The sequence below is a fragment of the Eublepharis macularius genome, chromosome 4, assembly GCF_028583425.1.
Source record: "Eublepharis macularius isolate TG4126 chromosome 4, MPM_Emac_v1.0, whole genome shotgun sequence".
Classification (NCBI taxonomy): domain Eukaryota; kingdom Metazoa; phylum Chordata; class Lepidosauria; order Squamata; family Eublepharidae; genus Eublepharis; species Eublepharis macularius.
The window spans coordinates 69,004,143-69,024,672 of NC_072793.1; the positions used below are offsets into that span (position 1 = coordinate 69,004,143).

Here is a 20,530-nt window from a genome sequence, read left to right on the forward strand (position 1 = left end):
TTACTTAAGCCATTACTGGTACAGATTCTGAAATAATAGTGCTTTTTTCTTTTACTAGTCTTAGATGTCAGTCCTTGTTATATTTAAGACTTTTCAAGCTGAAGAAGGAAAGTGCATTGAAGTATTCCAAGACACTAACTGAACACCTAAAGGTAAAATGTCCTCAATTTGTGCTTTATTTCAGTGAAGTTAATTTCCAGAGTGACTGCAAATGACTGTAATTTAATCTTTGTCAGATTGGGAAATTAAACATTACAGATACGACCCCACCCTCCCACCCCCTGCTTTGACTTAAACAACTTAAGTGGCACTAGAGATAAAATATTTTATTTAACATAGGTGGGGAAGGTCAGGTGAAATCAGGGTTGAAAATTTCTGACATAACCCTTAAGGTAAAATCAGAACATGCACAGACCTAAGGTTTAATGTTTTAGTTTCTTAAGATCTTCATAGTGACTCAGTGGAGAAATTCTCCTCTCGCTAGAAAATCTATCCCCTTGCTTTGGCCCAAATGGGAGTCTGCGCCTACTTCCCAAACTTCCTTGCCAACTTTCCCCCAGTTCTCCTGTCTGTGTTAAACTGCTGTCAGCCAGGGCTGAATCTCCCAACTGTCAGTACTCAACTCCTCTCAGCTAGGACTGAAATCAGACACTCTTCTCCACAGCACCCAGTTTAGAAGTCTTTCTCCGTTCAGTTAATGCTACCCAATCAGATTCCTTGGATTAGCCTGCCACTCAAGGCTTTCTGTTTCTGTGAAGAATTAACACTTCACAGTCTTTCAGCTGTTCATGCAGCATTTCTAAGTTTTTAAAAAGTGCAGACCGACATAACAGGTAATAATTCAAGAATTTGGCAATTCCAGATGGGTAGTTACGTTAGTTTGTAGCAGCAAAATAAAACAGGAAGTCCACTGGCATCTTTAAAAAAACCCACAATTTATTTCAGCCATAAATTTTAATGAGGCAGAGCTAAATTTATCAGCTTTGGTAGTTTCTATAATTATCTTTTGTATCTGTTTATTTTTTATTTTTTTCCCCAATGATTGCTTACTTCTCCCAATCAATAACATTTTTGCAGGATTCCTGGCAGTTAATGTAGTTGCTTCTTCACATCTAGCATTGTTTCTCCTAAAACTTCAGACTTGCTGTTTCCTAATGAAGACTTTTAAATGACTAGTGATGGTTTTATCTTTAAAATCGAAGTACTGAACTGTCTTGTATGCCCTTAATGGAAGAGAAAGATGATAATACAACTAAACATTCTTGGTAGTGGTTCACAGTGATAAAGAAAGTCCCATGCCACATCTTCCTCAGACCACCAGTATGTTACTTGGCCTCAGTGCCCCATCCACTTTTTTACAATATGCTAGCAATAATATATACTCCTCATTGGCTTTGATGGTTAGAAATCCTAAATTTCATATTGATAGTATATGAAGAGACTTCTCAGTAGGGAAAAGTGTCATGTTTCTAACTTAAAGTTCAGGCAATGTTTAATAAATGTATCACTTGTTAAAAATTTGTTTTGAAAATGAAAGGGTAGGTATGACTGTCAAGTACCAATGATTTCCAGTGAAGCATTTTATTCTCAAGAATTAATGCTTACTGGCCATTGCAGAAATTGAATGCACTGTGGGAAATTGCTGTCTTTGTATTAGGGATGTGGACGTGGAAATCTCAGATACATTCTTCTTAGATTCTGTGTCAGTTTAAGTAATTTTCATTATGTTCATCTCTTAGATAGACATAAGACTTTCTATGAGTGAGATTTTTAAATCTAATGCTTTTAGTTGTTGAAGATGCCATGGTCCAGGTATACTGGACTAAGGTTGCAGTCGTTATTTTTCAACACACACATTGAATGACCATTGAACCATTTTTATTTTCAGAGTTGAAATTAACTGTAAATACACATTTCTGATGGTAAACTATAATTTTTAAATGTTATGTCCATAATCTTACTCTAAAACCTTTCACTTGAAAGCGGTTCTGTACAGATGTGGTCGTTGGGTATTTTAGAAGAATGAATAGAGATAGCTTTTATGTCTGGTTTTATTTCTAGTAATGTAACATTTTTGCATGCCTTTTGTAGATGTACTGCTGCAGCTCTGGGGATAAAATGCCGCGTTGTTGTGAATAAGAGCTGTGACTCTCTACAAATTACTGAAAAGCCCCACTGTGTGCAAGAAGGTAGAGCTACAGTACACTAGACTGGCGGCAATAGCAGGAAAGAGAATTAATACTATCCTAACATTAACCAGTATTTAGGCACACTTTCTTTGTTTTTATGTAGCTCCTAGATCTTGTTGCAAGTTATTACAGCAACATTCTCAATAATTGTTTTAGTCTTGTCCTGCTCCGTGACTTTTTCCCTTTTAATGACATTTGTGATGTCATAATTTTTTCCAGGTTTCATCAACAATTCAACAGTCTATTGAAAACTTGTAATTTCTTTTTTCTTTAACAGAATTCCTATAATAATTCTCAAGCTCCATCACCTGGTATGGGAAGGTAAGCATTTATTTAACATAGAATAATATTTTTTTTTATGTGACCATTAATTTTAAAAAATAAGAGATCTGTATAACTCTATTTGAAGCACCAGAAAAGCTGTGGCTTATGCAGTCTTCATCTTCTGTAAGTGTTTATGTATTGCAGTAGTCATATATGAACCGGTTTGTGATTTTCTAAACATTATTAATTCCATCCCCTTTAAAGAGTAAGTTTGATAGAGATTCTGTACTGGAGCATGCAGATTTCTCCTTCCTACTTCAAGCTCCTATGTTGCCTGTCCATGTTGTTCTTGTGGGTCTCCTGTTCCCCCAGGAGCAGCATTTTGGGCAGCTTAGTAGGCTGCACTGAGAGGGTGGAAGGTGAGAAAGTTCCATCCCATCAGCAGAGCTCCACTGACACACTTAACCATGCAGCTGGGGATACACAGTGGAGAATCTTGCTGCTTGATTTCTTGCGTGCATCCAGCACATGATGGGTGCTGCCACTTTAATTGATCAAATAGTCCCTGCATAGCCTATGTCGCTAAGTTAATGTGGGTCATAGCTCACAAAATGTGTACTTGTGTTTTTACTTACTAGCAAACCAGGCAGTATGCCATCTCCAGTGTCTCCAAAGTTGTCTCCAGGGAATTCAGGGAGCTACTCTTCAGGGTCAACCAACCCTACAGGAAGTACTTCTTCAGTGACTATTCCACAGAGGATCCACCAGATGGCAGCCAGCTATGTCCAGGTTACTTCTAATTTTTTGTATGCCACTGAAATTTGGGACCAAGCAGATCAGCTTGCCAGAGAGCAAAAAGGTAAGACTTTACAGCATTATTTTTTTCAGTACACTGGATTGTGTCACATGTGAGACTGAGATATTTCAGTATATCATCACATTTTCCCTTATTCCATTTTCAAGCAGTACAGTGTTTTGGATCCTGCAAACAGGAAGTGCTACCAGTTCAAGATCTTACCCATCCTCCCCTCCCCTCTAGAGCCGTTCCCAGTCCTGAGAAGGTGCATTCTCAGGGTTGGGGGACTTGCATGTATACCTGTTGGGACAGGGAAGAAAATAAGATTACCTTTTTTGCCTTTTGTGTGAGTGGACCTATGCTCATGGAAGAGGAAAAAAGAGTGATTTTGCTCCTTTCCATCTGACTACTGCAGCCACCCAGTCAGTGCAGTTATTGGTACACAGTAGTCCCTCAACCCCAGGAATAAACTTTCCCAGCAGCAAAACTGATCCAGGGAAGAGGGGAGGGTGAGGAAGATCCTGTAATCCTTGCCCCAGCCCTATTTCTATACATTTTGTTATATCTATCAGCTGCATCCTCTGATTTCAAGACCCATCACACATATCTATCAGCTGCATCACACCTTTCCCACATACAATTGTTACAAATAACAGTTAATTTTCTCAGTCCCAAAGCATTTTAGGAACTAGTGCATAAGGGCAAACTTACACACAGGTTAGACATTTTTACGTTCTTAAATCTCTTTTGGAAATTGCAGTCTTAAAGGCCGAAGCCTATTCTACAATATGAGTCTGAACAAACTTTTCTGGCCACTCATATAAAAACTACCAGGTTCCCTGAGTAACTTTGGAGCAAAGTTTCTACAGTTATTCAAGCACCTGTTACACTTGGGTTTGTTGTGTTTGCATACTGAAATATTTTTATTAGCTAGAAAAATCATTTTAATGTAGCATATAGTATTAAGAGTTGCTTCTCTCCATCCCCCAGCCTTGAAAAGGAATTATTGGCTTTCTTCATGTGACCTAGCAACTACAGGTTAAACAAAATCTTCCCCAAACAACTTGCTTACCTGAATAATGAAACTCAATATGTTTAACAATATATTGCTTGAGGATATTCAGAATTTAGGAGATGAGCCTTTAAGTGGTGAATTTCTGTATCTTCAGAAAGTGTTCTCAGTCTGTTGATGTGGTGACGTTTTTCAGCCTCTTTGGGTCGGTTTAACACAAGATTCGAATTGCAATCAGAAAAGAAGTTCATGTGAATTCCTCATCAGTTTCCGGAGACGTTTGGAAACGTGTGTCTCATTCCTGTTCCTTGTTTTCTGTAGAATTCTTCGCAGAGCTGGATAAAGTGATGGGCCCTTTGATCTTCAATGCAAGCGTCATGACAGACCTAGTGCGTTACACCAGGCAGGGACTACATTGGTTGCGTTCAGATGCCAAGTGATAACTGGACTGAGGGAATCCTAAGCGTAAAAGACACTTTTCTTGCTGCCTCTGATTTTTTTTTTCAACACTGTGTCATAAAAATAAGGAAGACTGCCATAATGCATTGCTTAGTGGAAAAAAAGATTAAGGAATGCTTTCATGTGTCTCCCAGCCTCATGTGCGTGAGAACTCCAAACCATCATGTCAATGAACTTTTTTCATTTGTCCCCTTTTTAAGATATTTAAAAATATTTTAAACTCTGCAACGTTTTAATATAATATGGATTCATTGAGCTGCAATTGGATTGAAATTCTAGTGATTATGCCTAACAAATCTCTTTTAAACTTATTTATTTTAATTTGTTTTTTAAAAGCTCTGTTTTGGGGCTGTTAAGGGTTAGCTGTGTTTTCCTATAAATTTACCCTATCAAGTACTTAGTGGAGATTAAATGTAGACACTTTATTTAAGTATTTTGTGAACTTTATTATTCTGTAATGTCTTGTGGTGGTAGAGCTTGTAAAAGAAAATAAGGGTTGATAGATTCTAAAGAATAGGGATGAATTTTTTTGAATATCTGACTCAACCCCTAAATGACATCCACAGTTTTACTATTGTGCTAAGTATTAAGTTCCAAGGATATTCTTCTACACATTAAGCCATCTCATTGAAGTGAAATATAAAACTATGTGGAAAATTTGTTTCAAAACTGATGTCTTAACACTAACTTTCACAAAACATTACAGGAAGTTGCATTTAATGCAGTATCAAAGTTATATGGGTCACAATGAGCTTCAGTCCAAGTGTGGACTAGAAGATGTTTCAGATGGACAATCTTATACTATGTGCAGCATCTTTATTTCCTTGCTTGTTGTTGTTAGACACTGAAGCCACTAACTTTAATGCTTACATGGAACTGATGCTTATCTCATTTTCAGCGCTTAACCTGAAAACATGAACAGATCTGTAACTTCTCTTGAACATGAGTACACAATGGGCAACATGGGGAGTAAGCTTATGATTACAGGGACATTGTAAACTCTTCTTTCTGGTTCATTTTAAAATATTGCTTTTTACTCCCATTGTTTTTAATGTTATATGTTTGTGATGAGACTAGACTATTAATGTTAAAGGAAATAACTGTGATCAGCAAGAATCGTTCATGGAATTCTAAGTGACTGCTTTAAGGTTTCTAACCAAAGTACCTTTCCTTAGAAGGTGCTTGTCTGAGTAAAAAACAGATGTATTGCTTACTGTCCCTATCATGTCTGGTGTGCCTTATGCCTTTTTAGATGAAGATTTTGAGTACTGTTTACAAGAGGTTTTACATGTAGGACCCAGTATACTGTGTCCAGTTGGTCTCCTGCAGTACTTTGGTAAAATTCCACTTCCTTTTCCCTAATACTAGTCGCTGCCATTTGTTGACAGTACACCTTGGTTGTCTTTTAGAGTCAAACTCTGAACCCCTTAAGTGTGGGATTGTGGAATGCTGCTTTACCTGCCCTTGTCCCTGAACCCTGTCCCATATGTGAACGTGCATGTTCAAGAAAATGATTGCACTAAATTTATGTCTAGCTGTGTAGCTGTGTGCCAAAATGATGGCAACCTTTGAAAGAAGGAATAGAATTCTACGTTAATTAGTACTGCAGTGTATCCTTAGGATGTTGAGAAGCTTCATTACTTATAGTAACTTCAGTAAACATAGGGCCTTGTATTCTTACACATTCTTTACTTCCAAGGATGCACAAATTCATACCCCCAAACTTGGAATAGATACATTTGAAATCAGCACCCTTTGGGTCTGTGTTCATAACTATTAATACTGTTTACTATTGCATTCTGCCCATAAGTATGCATTGAACGAGTGGAGAAAAAATAATCATATCTATTCTGACTGCATGCATACAAAAGAGGAAGAGGAGCATAGCTCAGTGGTAGAACACATGCTTTGCATGCAGAAAGTTCCAAGTTCAATCTATCGCATCTCTAGTTAAATCATCTCTAGTAGCTTATTTTGGGGAAGATCTTTTTTTTTTTTTTTTTTACTAGAGAGCTGCTGCCATTCAGAGTAGACAATTCTCTGTTAAATGGACTAATGGTCTGACTTGATATAAGGCAGCTTCATATTGCACATTGCATCATAAATTAAAAGCGTGTCCACTCTATAAACATTTGCTCTGTGCAGTGTAAGGCTTGGTTAAACAATGAGAGGAGGGGCCGTGGCTTGGTGGTAAAATATCTGCTTTGCATGCAGAAGGTCCCAGCTTCAGTCTCAGATCTATCCAGTTATAAAAGGATTGGAAAGTAGGTGATGTGAAAGACCTCAAACCCTGGAGAGTCACTGCCAGTCAGAGTGGACTATACTGACCTTAATGGACCATTGGTCTGACTCAGTATAAGGCAGCTTCACATGCTCAGTGATGAGTTTATCTAAATACCTATATTTAAATTGCTGTGTTTCTTTCAGTGTGGCTTGTTATGACCAGTGTGTGCACACAGGCTACCACATAAACTTTAGATTGCTCCCCTGGCACACAGTTCATTGCATTCACAGGTTGGGAGAGTTCTAGACGTTGTAATTTAAAGCAGTTTTAAATCATTGTCATGTACCTTAACTTCAAGAGGTACAGCTCATATTCTAGCTCAGATCCATTAGGTAGTGACCTTTTTCTTAAATGTTCAGAAGTGCCTGGCACACTGTCATGCGGATGCCTCTATACTGTTAAGAGCTGGATTATAAACTTTATGGCTGTGTAGTGCTGCAGTGATCTGCAGAGTGGTTTGGCTTGCTTTTATATTCAGTGGCTATTTCTGTCACTGTGAATGTCTGTTCCCCCACCTTTGTTTCAAAAGAATCTTACTTTAAAACTAAGGTACATGGTATCACGTTAGAATTTAAAGGGGGGAAAGCTTCTCCAAATGAATTTTGAACATGGCTGTATTTCATAAGAAATTTAGAAATGCCACTCAACTTGAATTGTGGACCTGAGATAGCGGACACTTATCTGTGTGCTCTAAATAAATGAGCAGTACTCTTCCTTCCCAGAGTGTCTAACCAGTAATTTTATAGTGAACAGATATCGAAAGGCCATCTAATGTTGTACTCTGAATTCCTTTTTCTTTGAAGTACATGAATATTTTGCCAAAGTTTTAATGCATCAATGAATATATGTCATAAGCTTCTACTTTTCTTTCCAAACCTAAGTCTGCAGTGCTGATAATGCACTTACCTGGAAATAAGCCCCATCGAACATAATGGGACTTGCTTCCAAGTAGACATGCATAGAATTGTGCTTCAAATCTGCCCTTAAAATAAACAAGCGTATGCATATCACTTGAGCACTGTCATAATTTGTGCTATGGTCTTCATTTTGAAAATGTTGCATTATTAAATATAAGGGGTTAATGACTGTGTGTTACACATATCAGTGTTTGTAGTTCATCCCAGTGATGAGCCTTTAAAATGGCTTAATGGTCAGGCTAGGCTTGCTCAGGCTTTCGAATAATTTTGAATTTTACATCAGACTTGCCAGGTCATAGGAGAGCAATTCATGAACAGTGGTGTGAGATCCATCGGTGAAGCTTTGTGGACATTCCACCAGACTGCTGGCAGTGGGTGCAAAAGACAATGCCGCACAAGTAGCTACAGAAGTTTTATTTGTGGGTGGGGATGGATGGAGTAGAATTGACCCACGTCACCAACGGAAGTCCCTAGGAATTTTGGACTTGTAGACACTTGGCTACTTCTTTTTGTATCTTAAATGAACATTCAGGTTACCAGACCAAGATGACCCACATGTTCAGTGTGATTTAAATCTCTTGGCTGCAAAGCAGAGCTAACTGCTCTTGACCTTTGACAGTAGTATGCAATTTGTAATGTACATGTTTCTAATACATATATATATACATGCATATATAGATTAATGAATTCTGATCTGTCCAAAGTTTGTTATACTTGTGTTAGATTATAGTGCAGCTGACTATATTGATATATTTATTGACTGCTGAGCCATCCTCATTTTGGTGGTGGTGATAAATTTTTCATATTATGCAGGAGTGCTATGAGTTTACTATAGAGCAATGAGGCTTAAATGCTGTGATTTTATACAAAATTACCCCTGTAATATGTGTTATGATCAGCCACTGCATGTATAAAGTCTGTGGATATATGTGAATGCTTGCCTAATGCAAGTAAAACACAGCTTTCGGAAGATAACTGTTTAGTTTGCCAAGTTTGGCAGCTAAGGGGAAAGACTACCTTTTGGTGTATATACAGTTTTCCCTGCACTGTAAAATGGGCAGTATTTTTACTGAAGTGGTTTAGATGAACCTGAGCAAGTCAAGCTTGAATACATTTTATCTGTAGAGGAGTGGGCAGCATTCAAACCATATGGTAGAGTCCTAAATGTCAAATATTTCATAAATATTTGGGTCAAGGACTGAATTGGCTTTGAGTAGAATCAGTATTGTGGGAAATTGTGGTTTTTCAATAACCGTTAATGTTGGATATCTCTTTCAACAAAGTGTAGCCAAAGCTTTTATTAGTGAGCTCTCTTAATCAATTTGTCCTTTCCTGAGACAATTTCCAAGAGAGAGAAATACAGCTTAACAGTACCAAGTATTGTTTTGGGTGTTTGTCACTTTAATGTAGCAGTGATGGGCCACTGGAGGATTTTCACTGGTTTGAGATTATCCTGGAACATTCAGACATTAATACAGATGCCTCCCCCCATGATAGTTTTAGCTCTTGCCAGTTCATCTGAACTTAAAGAACTTGGCTGAAGGCATTTGAACCAGCTGCTGCAGCTCAGATAATGGGCAAAACTGATCTTAAATTGATTTCACTCCTCAATTCCTTTTGCAAATATATTGGCAAAACATTTGTACCTGGCAGTGTATCTGTGTGAACTGGTTCTGCCTGATTGGACTCAAAACATTCCCCTTTTGTTTGTAAATCACATCAGTATTGCAGCCACTGTTCAAGATGGTTGCATTAAAAAATCCCTAAGAACTTGGTTTCTTCAAGCACACTTGCTGACATTTGTATCTGGTTCCCCTTTTAAATGGTTTTAAGAAGTTTTGTATATGGAGGATAAAGTGCTTATATATTTATTAAAGATCCTTTATCTTATTTGAAATTATTTGGTAAAGAAGATTTTTTTGGAAGTAAACTTTAGAAGTGGGGTGGGTGGGAAGGAGGTTATTTTTAACTTGTAACTTATCAGTTAAAAACCCTTGTTGAGCATGCAGCTTGGTACTGATCATGACTAGCAGGATGGCTCACGGTCATATGCTTTGTATATGACATGTCCATGTCTTATATGTTTTGTAACTTACCAACATTTAGTCATCTGTTTTCAACCAAAACTAAACTTAAAAGAAAACTGTGATTTTTTTTTCTCCTCTGCAATACATTTGAAATTTCAAAAGGGTACTTTGGGGCTCCAAATTAGGATTTCTAAGTCAGTATGTGCATTTCACGTATGTTAATGGTGAGCAAAGTATTATATACTAACTAGATTTTTTTTCCACATCTGTATAGTATATTCTATGTATTTTGTGGTATTGAGATTATAGAAAGTTTAGTGTCTGAAATATGCGTTTAATGTGTATTTTTAAACAAATTTATGGTAATTAAATATTTGGAAAAAAGGGTATCACATTTCAATTTGTAAAGAACTTTTTAACTACTCTGTCATTAAAATGCTTTGTACAATGCAAAACTGTAACTGGAGAAACTAAGTTTAATAAATATCAAATAGATTTTCTGTATTAAACTTTTTAAGTGCAATGCTTGAATTAATATTTTATGAATAGGTTTTTTAATGGGAGAAATCTAATGAAATTAACACGCTCAGGGAAGAGCGAATGGTGTTCTGATACGCTCTATACATACACCAAGTGTTTGTGTTCTACATTATCCAGTTAAAGTTAATAATTATATCAAGCTGATTGCACACAATGAATGTCTGAAAGCCCATATATGATTCTACCTTTACTCATCTTCAGTCAGTGTTGTGTTGAGGTGCTGCTTACTGATACTATGGTAAATGCTTTCTCTGGCTCACTAGGAGTTAGCTAGTTGCTTGAGAATTACTGACTTCGTAAAGGATTAGAGAAGGTCTTAAAACCACTGTTGTTCCCTTAATTACCTCCAAAGGGTCAAGGTATATAGTCCAGCTTTACTCTGAGTGCTTTCAGTTTACCACGACAAGGTATAGCTTTTCCAGCTGGCTAATTATATATACAAGATAAATAGTTGTTTAAACATATCTTTAATGTCTTGATAAAAAAGTGAAATACAAAGTATAAAAACTAAGATCAATTTAAGCTACTTCAGATTGGCTAAAGGCTGTCAAAGGTATAGCCTAAAATAGCATGAGTTTCTGGCATCTGTCCAAATGGAAGCTTTAATTGAAAAACATTAAATATATGCAAATGGTTCAAGGGAGGTGCTAATAAATAAACAAAAAGGAACATTGTCAAAAGAAGCATCAGTATTTTCTTCTCCACTGTGAAGAATCACTCTTCTGATATTGTTACAGAACAGCGTTTACTCCTACAAAAGAGAGAAATAGTCACTTAACATTTTCTTGGGCATCTGCCCCTTACTTACAGCAAAATTGAACTCTGCCCTATGAAAGTGTAGGAGCCTTTCGCTAAAGAACTAATTGCTCTCTGTGGTAATCTGTTTTCAGGCGAAGGGGGATAAACCCACCATTGTTCCCTTGTTACAGAGTGATTTCTTGGATTACATTTTTACGTCTACAAATCTGAAATGAGTTTTTTCTTGAAAATTTTCAGAAAATTTTTAGCAGCTGGTCAGTAAAAGCCCTCTGCAATTAGTGTCCCAGCCTAATTGATTTTTCAGTCAGAAATATGACAGACTATTAGGAAAATGTAACATGAGCAAAGCCTTTCAGTTAACCCAACTGAAATAGAAAATATTCATAAAGAATACGCTTTGCATTTGATATGCCTGTAAGCCTGGTTTTTTTTTAATCATGTAAAACGAATCCGAGTCTCTCTGTTCAAGACGACTAGGTTAGCTTCCTTGCAGAAGATGTATCTGAGTGGAAGCCTTGGCTGTCCTGTTCTGTATGAAATAAAGGTGCTTTGTTTCAGAGGAGAATATTACCTGCATAGTCTGCTGAAGCATTCACTGTCATCCCTGCATGGTGCTCCAACTGGCCTTGTGACGCCTCTCCAGAAAGGTGTCATTCTCTTAAGCCTTGTCAGCTCAGAGCTTTGCCGATGCACTGCAGCACAGTGTGTCTAAAAAGTAAGTGCAATGTGGCCATTATATATAATATGGACCTGTTGAGATATTAATCCTTTCAAATTCCCTCAAGACTCCTACACTCAACAGTATTTTTATATGGAAAGCATTGGGGTGGATCCTAAACCTGTCCTCCCGCTCCACTGAGCAGTTTCCAGTGGAAATGGAGCACCCAGTGGAACAGCTACTGAAGTTGAAAGAAGACTCTTAATAATAACAACAATAACAGTTACTTATATACCACCCTTCTGGACTGATTAGTACCAGACTCAGAACAGCAAAGAAAGTCAGTTTTGTTATCTCCACAATCCAGCTGAGGAGCTGGGACTGAGGAGTGGCTTACCTAAAGCCACCTGTGGAGTTTGTGGCAGTAGAGGGAGTTGAACTAGCAGAGTGCTGATTCGCATCCCAGCCACTTAACCACTATGCCACATCAGCTCTCATCGGCCCATTGTTTCCTATTTCAGTACAATTTCTTTAAGCCAGTTACCCTATCAAATTACTACCCACAAGGGATGAGTTAGTTTCACTCCAGCTGTAGACAAGAGTGCTTACCTCCTCCCCCCTTGCCAGTCATTCATATGGTAGAAAGTGAAGCATGGGGTTGCCAATAAAGTAAGATCAAACACCCCTCCCCTCCTGAAACAGTGATCCAGCCTACTACAACAGATTCTGCAAAATAGTGCAGTCCATTTGTAGAAATGCGTTGCAAATATAAAAGTGCCCTTTTGCACATACGTATTTTGCTGATTATGAATAAATAAACAGTTGTGCTAGGGCTGCCATCTTACTTCTCTGGTATCTTAAGTCTCTCTGCAGTAACTGGAAGAGTATCAAAGCATTGTTCAGAACTATTGATACGCAACAAGTCATGCAAATAACACTCAAACCATCGTTTTGCTAATGTGATTCAAATGTAGCAGCCAGTTCTTTTTCCTACTCTTACCTGAGTCAGCAGAATTGAACATGCTAAGATGACTGCTGCAATTTTCAAGTACTGCATCATCTTTGGTTAGCTTTCCACTGGTCAATGTGGTTCCCAGAAGTTACTGAAATTCCTGAACATACTTGTCCAGCAGTTGTGCTTGGCTTTTATAGATTCAAAGCTTCTTCGTTGCATCAGCTGTCAACTTATTAAGGAGCCAAAGTTCATTGTAGGAAAAAAAAGGTTTAATCATTTATCTTCTCAAGTGGTGGTCCAAGGTCTGTCCGCTAGACTATATTTACTTTTCCAACACTTGTACTTTGCCTGTTCAGTGCATTGAACATGCCAACTGTTCCTTTTTTAAGACTTCATTTCACAATGTACCTGAAAAGAGGCAAACCGTCAGAGCAGAATAGAAGTGAAGTTTCCTAGAGTTCAATGGAAAATAACTGCCAGTCGTAGACTCATGATAAAGGAGAAGTGTTGATTATGATCTGGTATCATCCACTGAATGATTGGTTACTTTTACAGTCATGCATGAAATGTATTTTCTGCCACCAACCCCTTCCCCAGACTCTCAGAATTGGTATAGTCCAGGCTGTTTCCTCCATAAGCTTTTGTGAGTGATAGATCCACCTTTTGTTTTCTTATCATATGAAGGAGTGCACACTGAACAACTTCTGCAATAAGTAGCTGTAACAACAATTGAAAGTAATTTTTCAGCAGAAAAAAAACCCTGAAACAATCCCAAATTACTCAATATATTTCACAGTACCTATTCAGAAAATATGCCATGTTGATTTAATCCAGCACTGTGTACACTGTTTAATCTTTTCTGATTCTGTGTAGGTAATGTGAGTTGTTCTAAGTATAGTTACTAATTAAATCTCTTGGAAGCTAATCGTGGCTTGTTTCAAAGTAAGTACTCTAATCGCGAGATTCTCTTACTTTCACCAGCCACGAATTTCAGGCCTTTCACAAACCCACCCACCCATTCAGCTGTTAATGAGAGGCAGAGCTGGATGTCATCTGTGTTTTGCTGACATCTGACTCCAAATCCATGGATACTCTCCACTGGTTTCATGGAGATGTTAAATGTTATGGGGGACTAGGGAACCCCTGTGGAACCCAAACGCAAAAATGCAACAGACCTAGGTAGCAGTCCCCCACTTCTGGAACCAGCCAGTCAAAGAAAAGAGAAATCACCACTGCATGATGCCCCCCACTACCAAGCCACTTACCCTCCTCAAAATGATAACAGGGTTGATGATACCATAAACTACTAAGATGTCCAGCAGAATCAACAGGAATGCACTCTTCAGTTCACTTTCCCATTGAGGATTGCCAGGGTGACCTGGCCGATTTCCATCACAAACTCAGGCCTTTGTCAAGACTGAAATGGGTCTACATAATCCATCTCTTCCAAGACTTCTAAAAGTTGCATAGCCCCATCTGTTTGGGCACCTTACCTAAGAATGGAGTGTTGGCCATTGGACAGTAATTTTTTGGGTCATTTGGATCTAGGGATGCCTTATTTGGAAGGGGTCTCATGATTTCTGAACTATGCCAGCCCACAGAGGGGCATTTATTTCTCCTTGTATTCAACTGAACAACCCAGTCCAGCTAGTTATTATCAACCACTAATGACAAGGCATTAATCCAGATGTAAGGAACTACTTGCTTCTAAGCTCCTTGTCCACTGCAGCAAGCCTCACCAGCCGAAAGTCACATAACTAGGAGCAGACTATTCTCCAATAACATATTAAAGTGGAACTGAAGCAACTGTAATTGTTGCAGATGTAAGGAATTTCTCAAAACACATTGGAAAAGAATCACAGGGAGCCTGTACAGTTTCCAGATTTACATCCTTGAGCCTGAGACCCCTCACAGTACGGTAAAGCTTTGCTGGATGGCATTGTGTGAACACAATGTTAGAGAAGTAAGTCCTCAACGTTTTGACTTGAGATCTTCAGGGTGGGGAATACACTCTGGCTTGGATCCACCCTAATGTTTCTATAAATGGCAGCACTTCTCCCTCTGCATCATGACTTCCATATCTCCCCCCTCCCACTGCAGCTCCAAATGCTCCTCAAAATGCTGCTACTAGGAGCAGCATTTCCGGAGACATTCTGGGCAGCAGCAGAAGGGGAGAGGTAAGAAAGTGATCCATCCACACAAACATTCTGGAGGATGCAAACCTTGAAATCCAGTGATTCTGGAAACAATTGCAAAAAATAATATGAACTCATACATTCAGAATTGTGCTATTTATAGAATAAAACAAACATGGCCATGTAAATTAGTTCTCATCAGTCTTGCTGGATTTCTTTTCCCTTTGTTTCTGCAACCAGTATTACTGCCCTGCTGCACTAAGTGGCATACTTAGAAGATCTAATTGTTACAAAAATAATATGAAGCCCATCAAAGAATTCCCTCCCTTTGCCTAACCTGGATGGCAATTGAAATTAATTAACGGGTCCTTTTTGCCTGCTCAACAATGAGCAAAATCAGCTGCAGAGTCCACAATTTAGAACTAGCAAAAAATATTAACTATTCAAACCCTTTAACAAAGGGAAAGATGAAGGGCTTTGAACTTCTCAGATGTAGCATTCAGATCCCTCACCGAAATAAAAGTTTCACAGCCCCCCCCCCCCATTCTAGGTTCCAGTGGAGTAATCTAGGCACTCACTGAATGTGAGCCAGAGTTTCCCTTCCTCCCATAAATGCAGGGACATGCAGGGAGGAGAGGGGCCCGTGTTCAGTTCAGGCAAGATTTTGCAAACCTTTTCAAACTTCCTGACAGGGCGGTCCCTCAGTGGGACAGGCTTCATCAGGAGGTAGTGAGCTCTCCTTCTTTGGGCGCTTTTAAGCACAGGCTAGATAGTAATCTGACAGCAATGGTGATTCTGTGAACCTAGGCAGACCATGAGAGGGAGGGTAGGAAGGGTTGCATCAGTGCTTAGTTCTCGTGACCTCTTCCTATGAATAGTAGATATACCAGTTTTGCATGGCTGCTAATCACTCCTGCCACAACACTATGTGTATTCACAGAAGTGAACCAATGTAAACCTTCTTTAGCTTCCCACATTATATAAACTTACAGTTTAACCATAAAGCCATAACAGCAAAGTAATAGTCTGGTTGTAAGGAGTGATTCCAAAGGCTTCAGTAAAACATGGAAAGATGGGGGTTATCCAACACAGAAACTGTTTCTGCTTCTGTCCTCAAGCCCCAAGGCATGCTGATGTCTCTATAGAGTCATGAGTTCACCAAATGTACAAATTTATAGGGCAGAAATACAAATGTTAGTGGGATTTTTAAAATGATTGGAATACACTCTAAAACAAACCAAGCCCCCTTCAGCCTTTCCATTGGACACTGTACAATTCTTTTACCCTAATATACTCTTAATATAAACTCATTACTACAGGCATTGCCTGGCAGTGGTGACATCTCTAATTTTATTTTTTAAATGTTTTTGGATTCTTTAATATTGTGTCACATATTCAGGGCCATTATTCTGATGCTATTCCCATTAGTTTCAATGGGAATGCCTTTTCTGCCTGTGTCTTTTGTGTGTGTGTGCCTCCCACACAAATTGTGAGGGATTATACCTTTCAAGCAAGGGAATCTCTCTTCCAGTTTTCAGATCATTAGGGGGGAAATCCCATTTTAAAAACAATTAAAATTTTCACCTGTTGACCAGGCTGGGAATGATTAAAATGCTTTGCAGTATTTTCCATACTGCAGCTTTGGTCTGCAGCCTTTTCCCTCACCTACAGGGCATCTTAAATCGCAGCATATTCACTGTAATTGTTCCACACTGCAGCTTTTAATGTGGAACTACCTCATATGTGTGGCCTACCTTCCTTTACAGACTGTTCGGTTTGCAGCACACACACCCCTTCTTTCGCACTAACACTGTTGCAATGGAGCAATGGCGCAATCTATCAAAAAAACCCTCCATTTGTGCATGTGCTGTATCACTGTGCCACTGTGCCCAAAGCCCACTAGTGAATCATCATTGCATATATGTCTGGCTTTGATTGGTTAACTGCTTTCCTATTTTAGACAGGTTGTTTTGATTGGCTGTGCTGTCCTTTCCCTTTTTAAATTACGGATAATAGCTAAAGAATTCAGCATATTTATAATTATGGCCAATTGCAGGGCTAGGGGTGTTGCTTTGAAAGTTGATTGTTGAGGGTAGGGGTGTGTGCTGATAAAATTTTGTTATAATTTTGGATCTGAGCTTTTGGAGAGGTAGATTTTTTACCATGATTTCTTATTTCTGGGTAGGACATTACCAGTTCAACATTTGAATCGGTTTAGTTTTTTGGTTCCAGAGTTCAGGACAGTTGTTTTCAATGGGGAATGTATAAGAGGTTCTGGGAGAGCTGTTTTTAAAGATAATGGCACCAAATATGCCCAGGATACAGTCTACCCTCTAAAGACTCCAAATGTTTCAAGCATATTGAACAAAGGGGTTCAGTTTTACAGACCTCCAAAGTAGATGCTTCTCTGTGTGGCCACTCTTCTCTCTACTGTTTCCTAAAATGGTGGTAAAGCCTATCAGGACAACACTGGCCATTAACAGCAATTTTTTAAAAAAACTGTGTTCATTTCATGTGAGGCTGCTGTAGCACAGTGGTTAAGTGGTTTGGCTGCAAATCAGCACTCTACTGGTTTGAATCCCACTATAGCCATGAGCTCAGTACGTAGGTAAGCCATTCCTCTCAACCCCAGCTACCCAGCTGTATTGTGGGGATAATAATAACACTAATTTGTTCACCGCTTTGGGTGAGGCACTATTCTGTCTAGAAGAGTGGTATATAAGAGCTGTTGTTGTTATTTTCCTCCTATTCTTACAGTGACTGATGAGAATTTTCTTGTCCTTTTCCACAGGACAATTTTCTTGTCCTTTTCCACTCTGTGCTTGCCATCCTTCGTTGTTGTGGTGGTCTGTTGTTTGATTTCACAAATTGAGGAAGACTTCCTTTGCATACCTTCTTCCCAATCCTATTAGTCTGCCATTATTCCCTATGAGGGACTTTTTCATGGGGGAGAGTTGCTGTTTTTCAACCAAATTTCACCAACATTGCAGAGAAGCAAGTGCTGCCTGTCCCCTAAAGAATACCCGAGTTTCAAGTGAATTTGGCCAAGGAGTCAAAACTTACAGGCCCCTGAATGAGGTGTGCCAGACATCTTACTTGCAGGGGAAACAAGGGCCCCACACCCACAAAGGACGTAGGGGAGGAGAAGGAGAAAGGCAGAAGGTGAACCATATCTCTGCTGGGTCCCTGCACCTGGCTTGCACTGGCCAGAAGCTGCCTTCCTCAGGCCCCTGCCTAGAAAGTAATTAGAATCTAAGAAAAACAAAATGTCTGCTGCATGCTCCTGTGCTCCCCTGTCATGCCATAAAATGACATTTTCAGCATGATGGGAGAGCTATGGGTAGCGCTGAAGCCCCGTTAATTAAAAATCTCCTTCAAATGGGTGGTTTTTAATGAATTCAGTGCGATCTGCAGCTCCCCCATCGTGCTGAAAATGATGTCATTTTCTGGTGTGATTAGAGTGTGTCAGGTGAGTGCCCTGCTGTCCCCCACCACCTCAATCCCTGCACCCCTATTTTGGCCAACAGGGGACCTGGCAACCCTAGATAGGAGAATCAACCAAGTTCAAACTAAAATATTGTGCAATAGACGTGCTACGTGAATGAGTTTGAAAGCAGCTCCGGAACACTAATAAAGGGCTGGATCCCATGGTGGACTTCCACTAACAAGTGTGTGTGGCTTTTGCTGATTTCTCGCCTCCCACTGCATACCACAGTCTCATATTGTTCGTGGAGAGTAGGTCCTCCTGTGTCCTCCAGGGGCAGTATTTTGGGACACATTCTGCACTTCAGTGGGAGAGATGAGGCAATTTCTGCTGACAGAAATACTTTCCATCAGCAGAAATTATTGTTGGATCCAAGCCAAAGTCTGTACTTGTAGTGATTAATACATATACTTAAAGCAAATAAAGTATAGAACAGTTATTTTTTAAAATACACACTAAGTTTGGAACAGAATGTATGGATTTCTGTGTAAAATTGCATAAATGTTCCTTGTACACAATACAAAGTTCAATGAACAGACAGGACAAAGGCTTCACAATTTTGATTAGTGATTACAGCAAATTACTTTAAGAACATCTTGAGACCCTGAAATAGAAATCACACCCTTAGTCCAATATGAAGGAACGATTGTTCAGCTACTGCTCCCATGTCTCAAGTAAAAAGAATATATGGAAAAGAGAACATCAGCATCAAGTGCTGATAGTTCAGGAAGTGAATGCAGAGACAAATTTTCAAAGTGAAGTAAAAGCCTGAGGTAATCTGTAAAATGTGGGTTCTGCTGTCATTTTTAATTACTTTGGGGCCAACAAAATGTGTACCTGGCTCTGCACTTATTGTGTTGCATTGTTATTCCTCATGGGCAAGGCTTAGTAGGGAGCAGGAAATGAAGTAGAAGAGGAGTAACTTTCTATTTATGCAGTGGCATTATGGATTTTAGAGTAGCTACATTTAAAATGTATTTATTTGGTTCCAATAAAATATTTTAAAAATGTTTCAAACGTCTTCTTAACATGCTATCTTGAAATCAGAGGTCACAAATTACCTGATGTTTAATGCTACCAAGTAAGCACACCATTTAGATTAAGATCATGCCATGTAGTAGGTTTATGACTGAGATCCTTCCAAGGTCTGTTTTCTTGCCATGTCTGTCCCTGTTCAGTTGGGGTCATACAGACCCCACCTGAACCATACTGTCTACATGACGTTTATAGCCTGTTTTCTCATTGCACCTCACCTCTGCCCCCTCTGTGGAGACAGCATTATTTTATGTTGACCTACTTCCTCTACTCAGTTTTTACTTTTTCACTTGAGCCCCTTTTCTAAAGTTGATCTAACTTCTGTGTTCCCCTCTAGCCAGGTTTCCATAAGCTGTACTGTGGGTGAGCACATATAGCTCCTCATAGGAAATTGTGCATCTAGCCCATTTTTGTACGCATGAATTTATGGATAAAGTTGGAAGGATATTTTTTTAAAAAAAATTAGTAGCACTGCTTCATTTCTTCTATTATTTCCCCAAATCATCCTCCTTTCTCATACCGGAGTCCTGAGTCCTAGTGGGGCAGGAAAAAAGTGTTGTACCAGACCTGGGAGGACTGATGAAGTAGCTATCCTGACAGGCTCTGTGGGACAGAAAAAAGTGCAGGACTCAAAGAACCACCCCCACCCCCCTGTTCTCTAGGCACTGTTAGTTGAATAATTACGTAACGTCTCCTGTCTCCTAATCTGTCCTGTTCCTTCTAAAATCAGCTATCTGCTAGGTGTGGGGAATTGAGGTATGTGTGTTAATTCCTGTTTCCCAGAAGAAACAATTCCCAACCACTACTGCATGCCTTGTGGTACCATGCCTATACCCTTAAAATCTTATTAGTCTTTAAGGTGCTACTGGACCCAGATCTTGCTGTTCTACTGCAGTGCAGACCAATACAGCTACCCACTTGAAACTACCTTGTGGTACCAGTGGCTTCAGATTGTTCTCACAATCAAAACTCATCCCCACCATGGGGGTCTACTCCACTTTGGGGTGTTGTTAATT

At 39.1% G+C, this 20,530-nt stretch overlaps 2 protein-coding genes across 3 annotated transcripts in view; one reads left to right on the forward strand and one right to left on the reverse strand.

The window, feature by feature from the left end:
- AFF4 (ALF transcription elongation factor 4) overlaps positions 1-10,842 on the forward strand; it is a 64,190-nt gene extending 53,348 nt beyond the window's left edge. For both annotated transcript variants that reach the window (XM_054978746.1, XM_054978747.1), the window contains 4 exons: positions 59-152; positions 2,467-2,510; positions 3,092-3,312; positions 4,583-10,842. In XM_054978746.1, coding sequence (XP_054834721.1) covers positions 59-152; positions 2,467-2,510; positions 3,092-3,312; positions 4,583-4,701 — 478 coding nt within the window. In that variant the 3' untranslated portion in view covers positions 4,702-10,842. The remainder of the gene's footprint in view (positions 1-58; positions 153-2,466; positions 2,511-3,091; positions 3,313-4,582) is intronic.
- A 94-nt stretch (positions 10,843-10,936) lies between these two features.
- Positions 10,937-13,034, reverse strand: LEAP2 (liver enriched antimicrobial peptide 2). Its single transcript, XM_054978748.1, has 3 exons — positions 12,906-13,034; positions 11,819-11,955; positions 10,937-11,239 (listed from the first exon to the last, which is right to left on the reverse strand). Exons 1-3 carry the CDS (start codon positions 12,963-12,965, stop codon positions 11,203-11,205), a joined length of 234 nt encoding a protein of 77 aa, XP_054834723.1. The 5' UTR covers positions 12,966-13,034; the 3' UTR covers positions 10,937-11,202.
- Between the last annotated feature and the right edge of the window lie 7,496 nt (positions 13,035-20,530).

What these genes read in the sequence shown, in the direction of transcription:
- LEAP2 (XM_054978748.1), bottom strand. Translation starts at nt 12,965, where the DNA reads ATGATGCAGTACTTGAAAATTGCAGCAGTCATCTTAGCATGTTCAATT. An exon ending in GTTCAATTCTGCTGACTCAG is followed by an intron (nt 11,956 to 12,905) that starts GTAAGAGTAGGA and finishes CTTACTTTTTAG; the next exon opens with ACACACTGTGCTGCAGTGCA. An exon ending in TGCTTCAGCAGACTATGCAG is followed by an intron (nt 11,240 to 11,818) that starts GTAATATTCTCC and finishes TCTCTTTTGTAG; the next exon opens with GAGTAAACGCTGTTCTGTAA.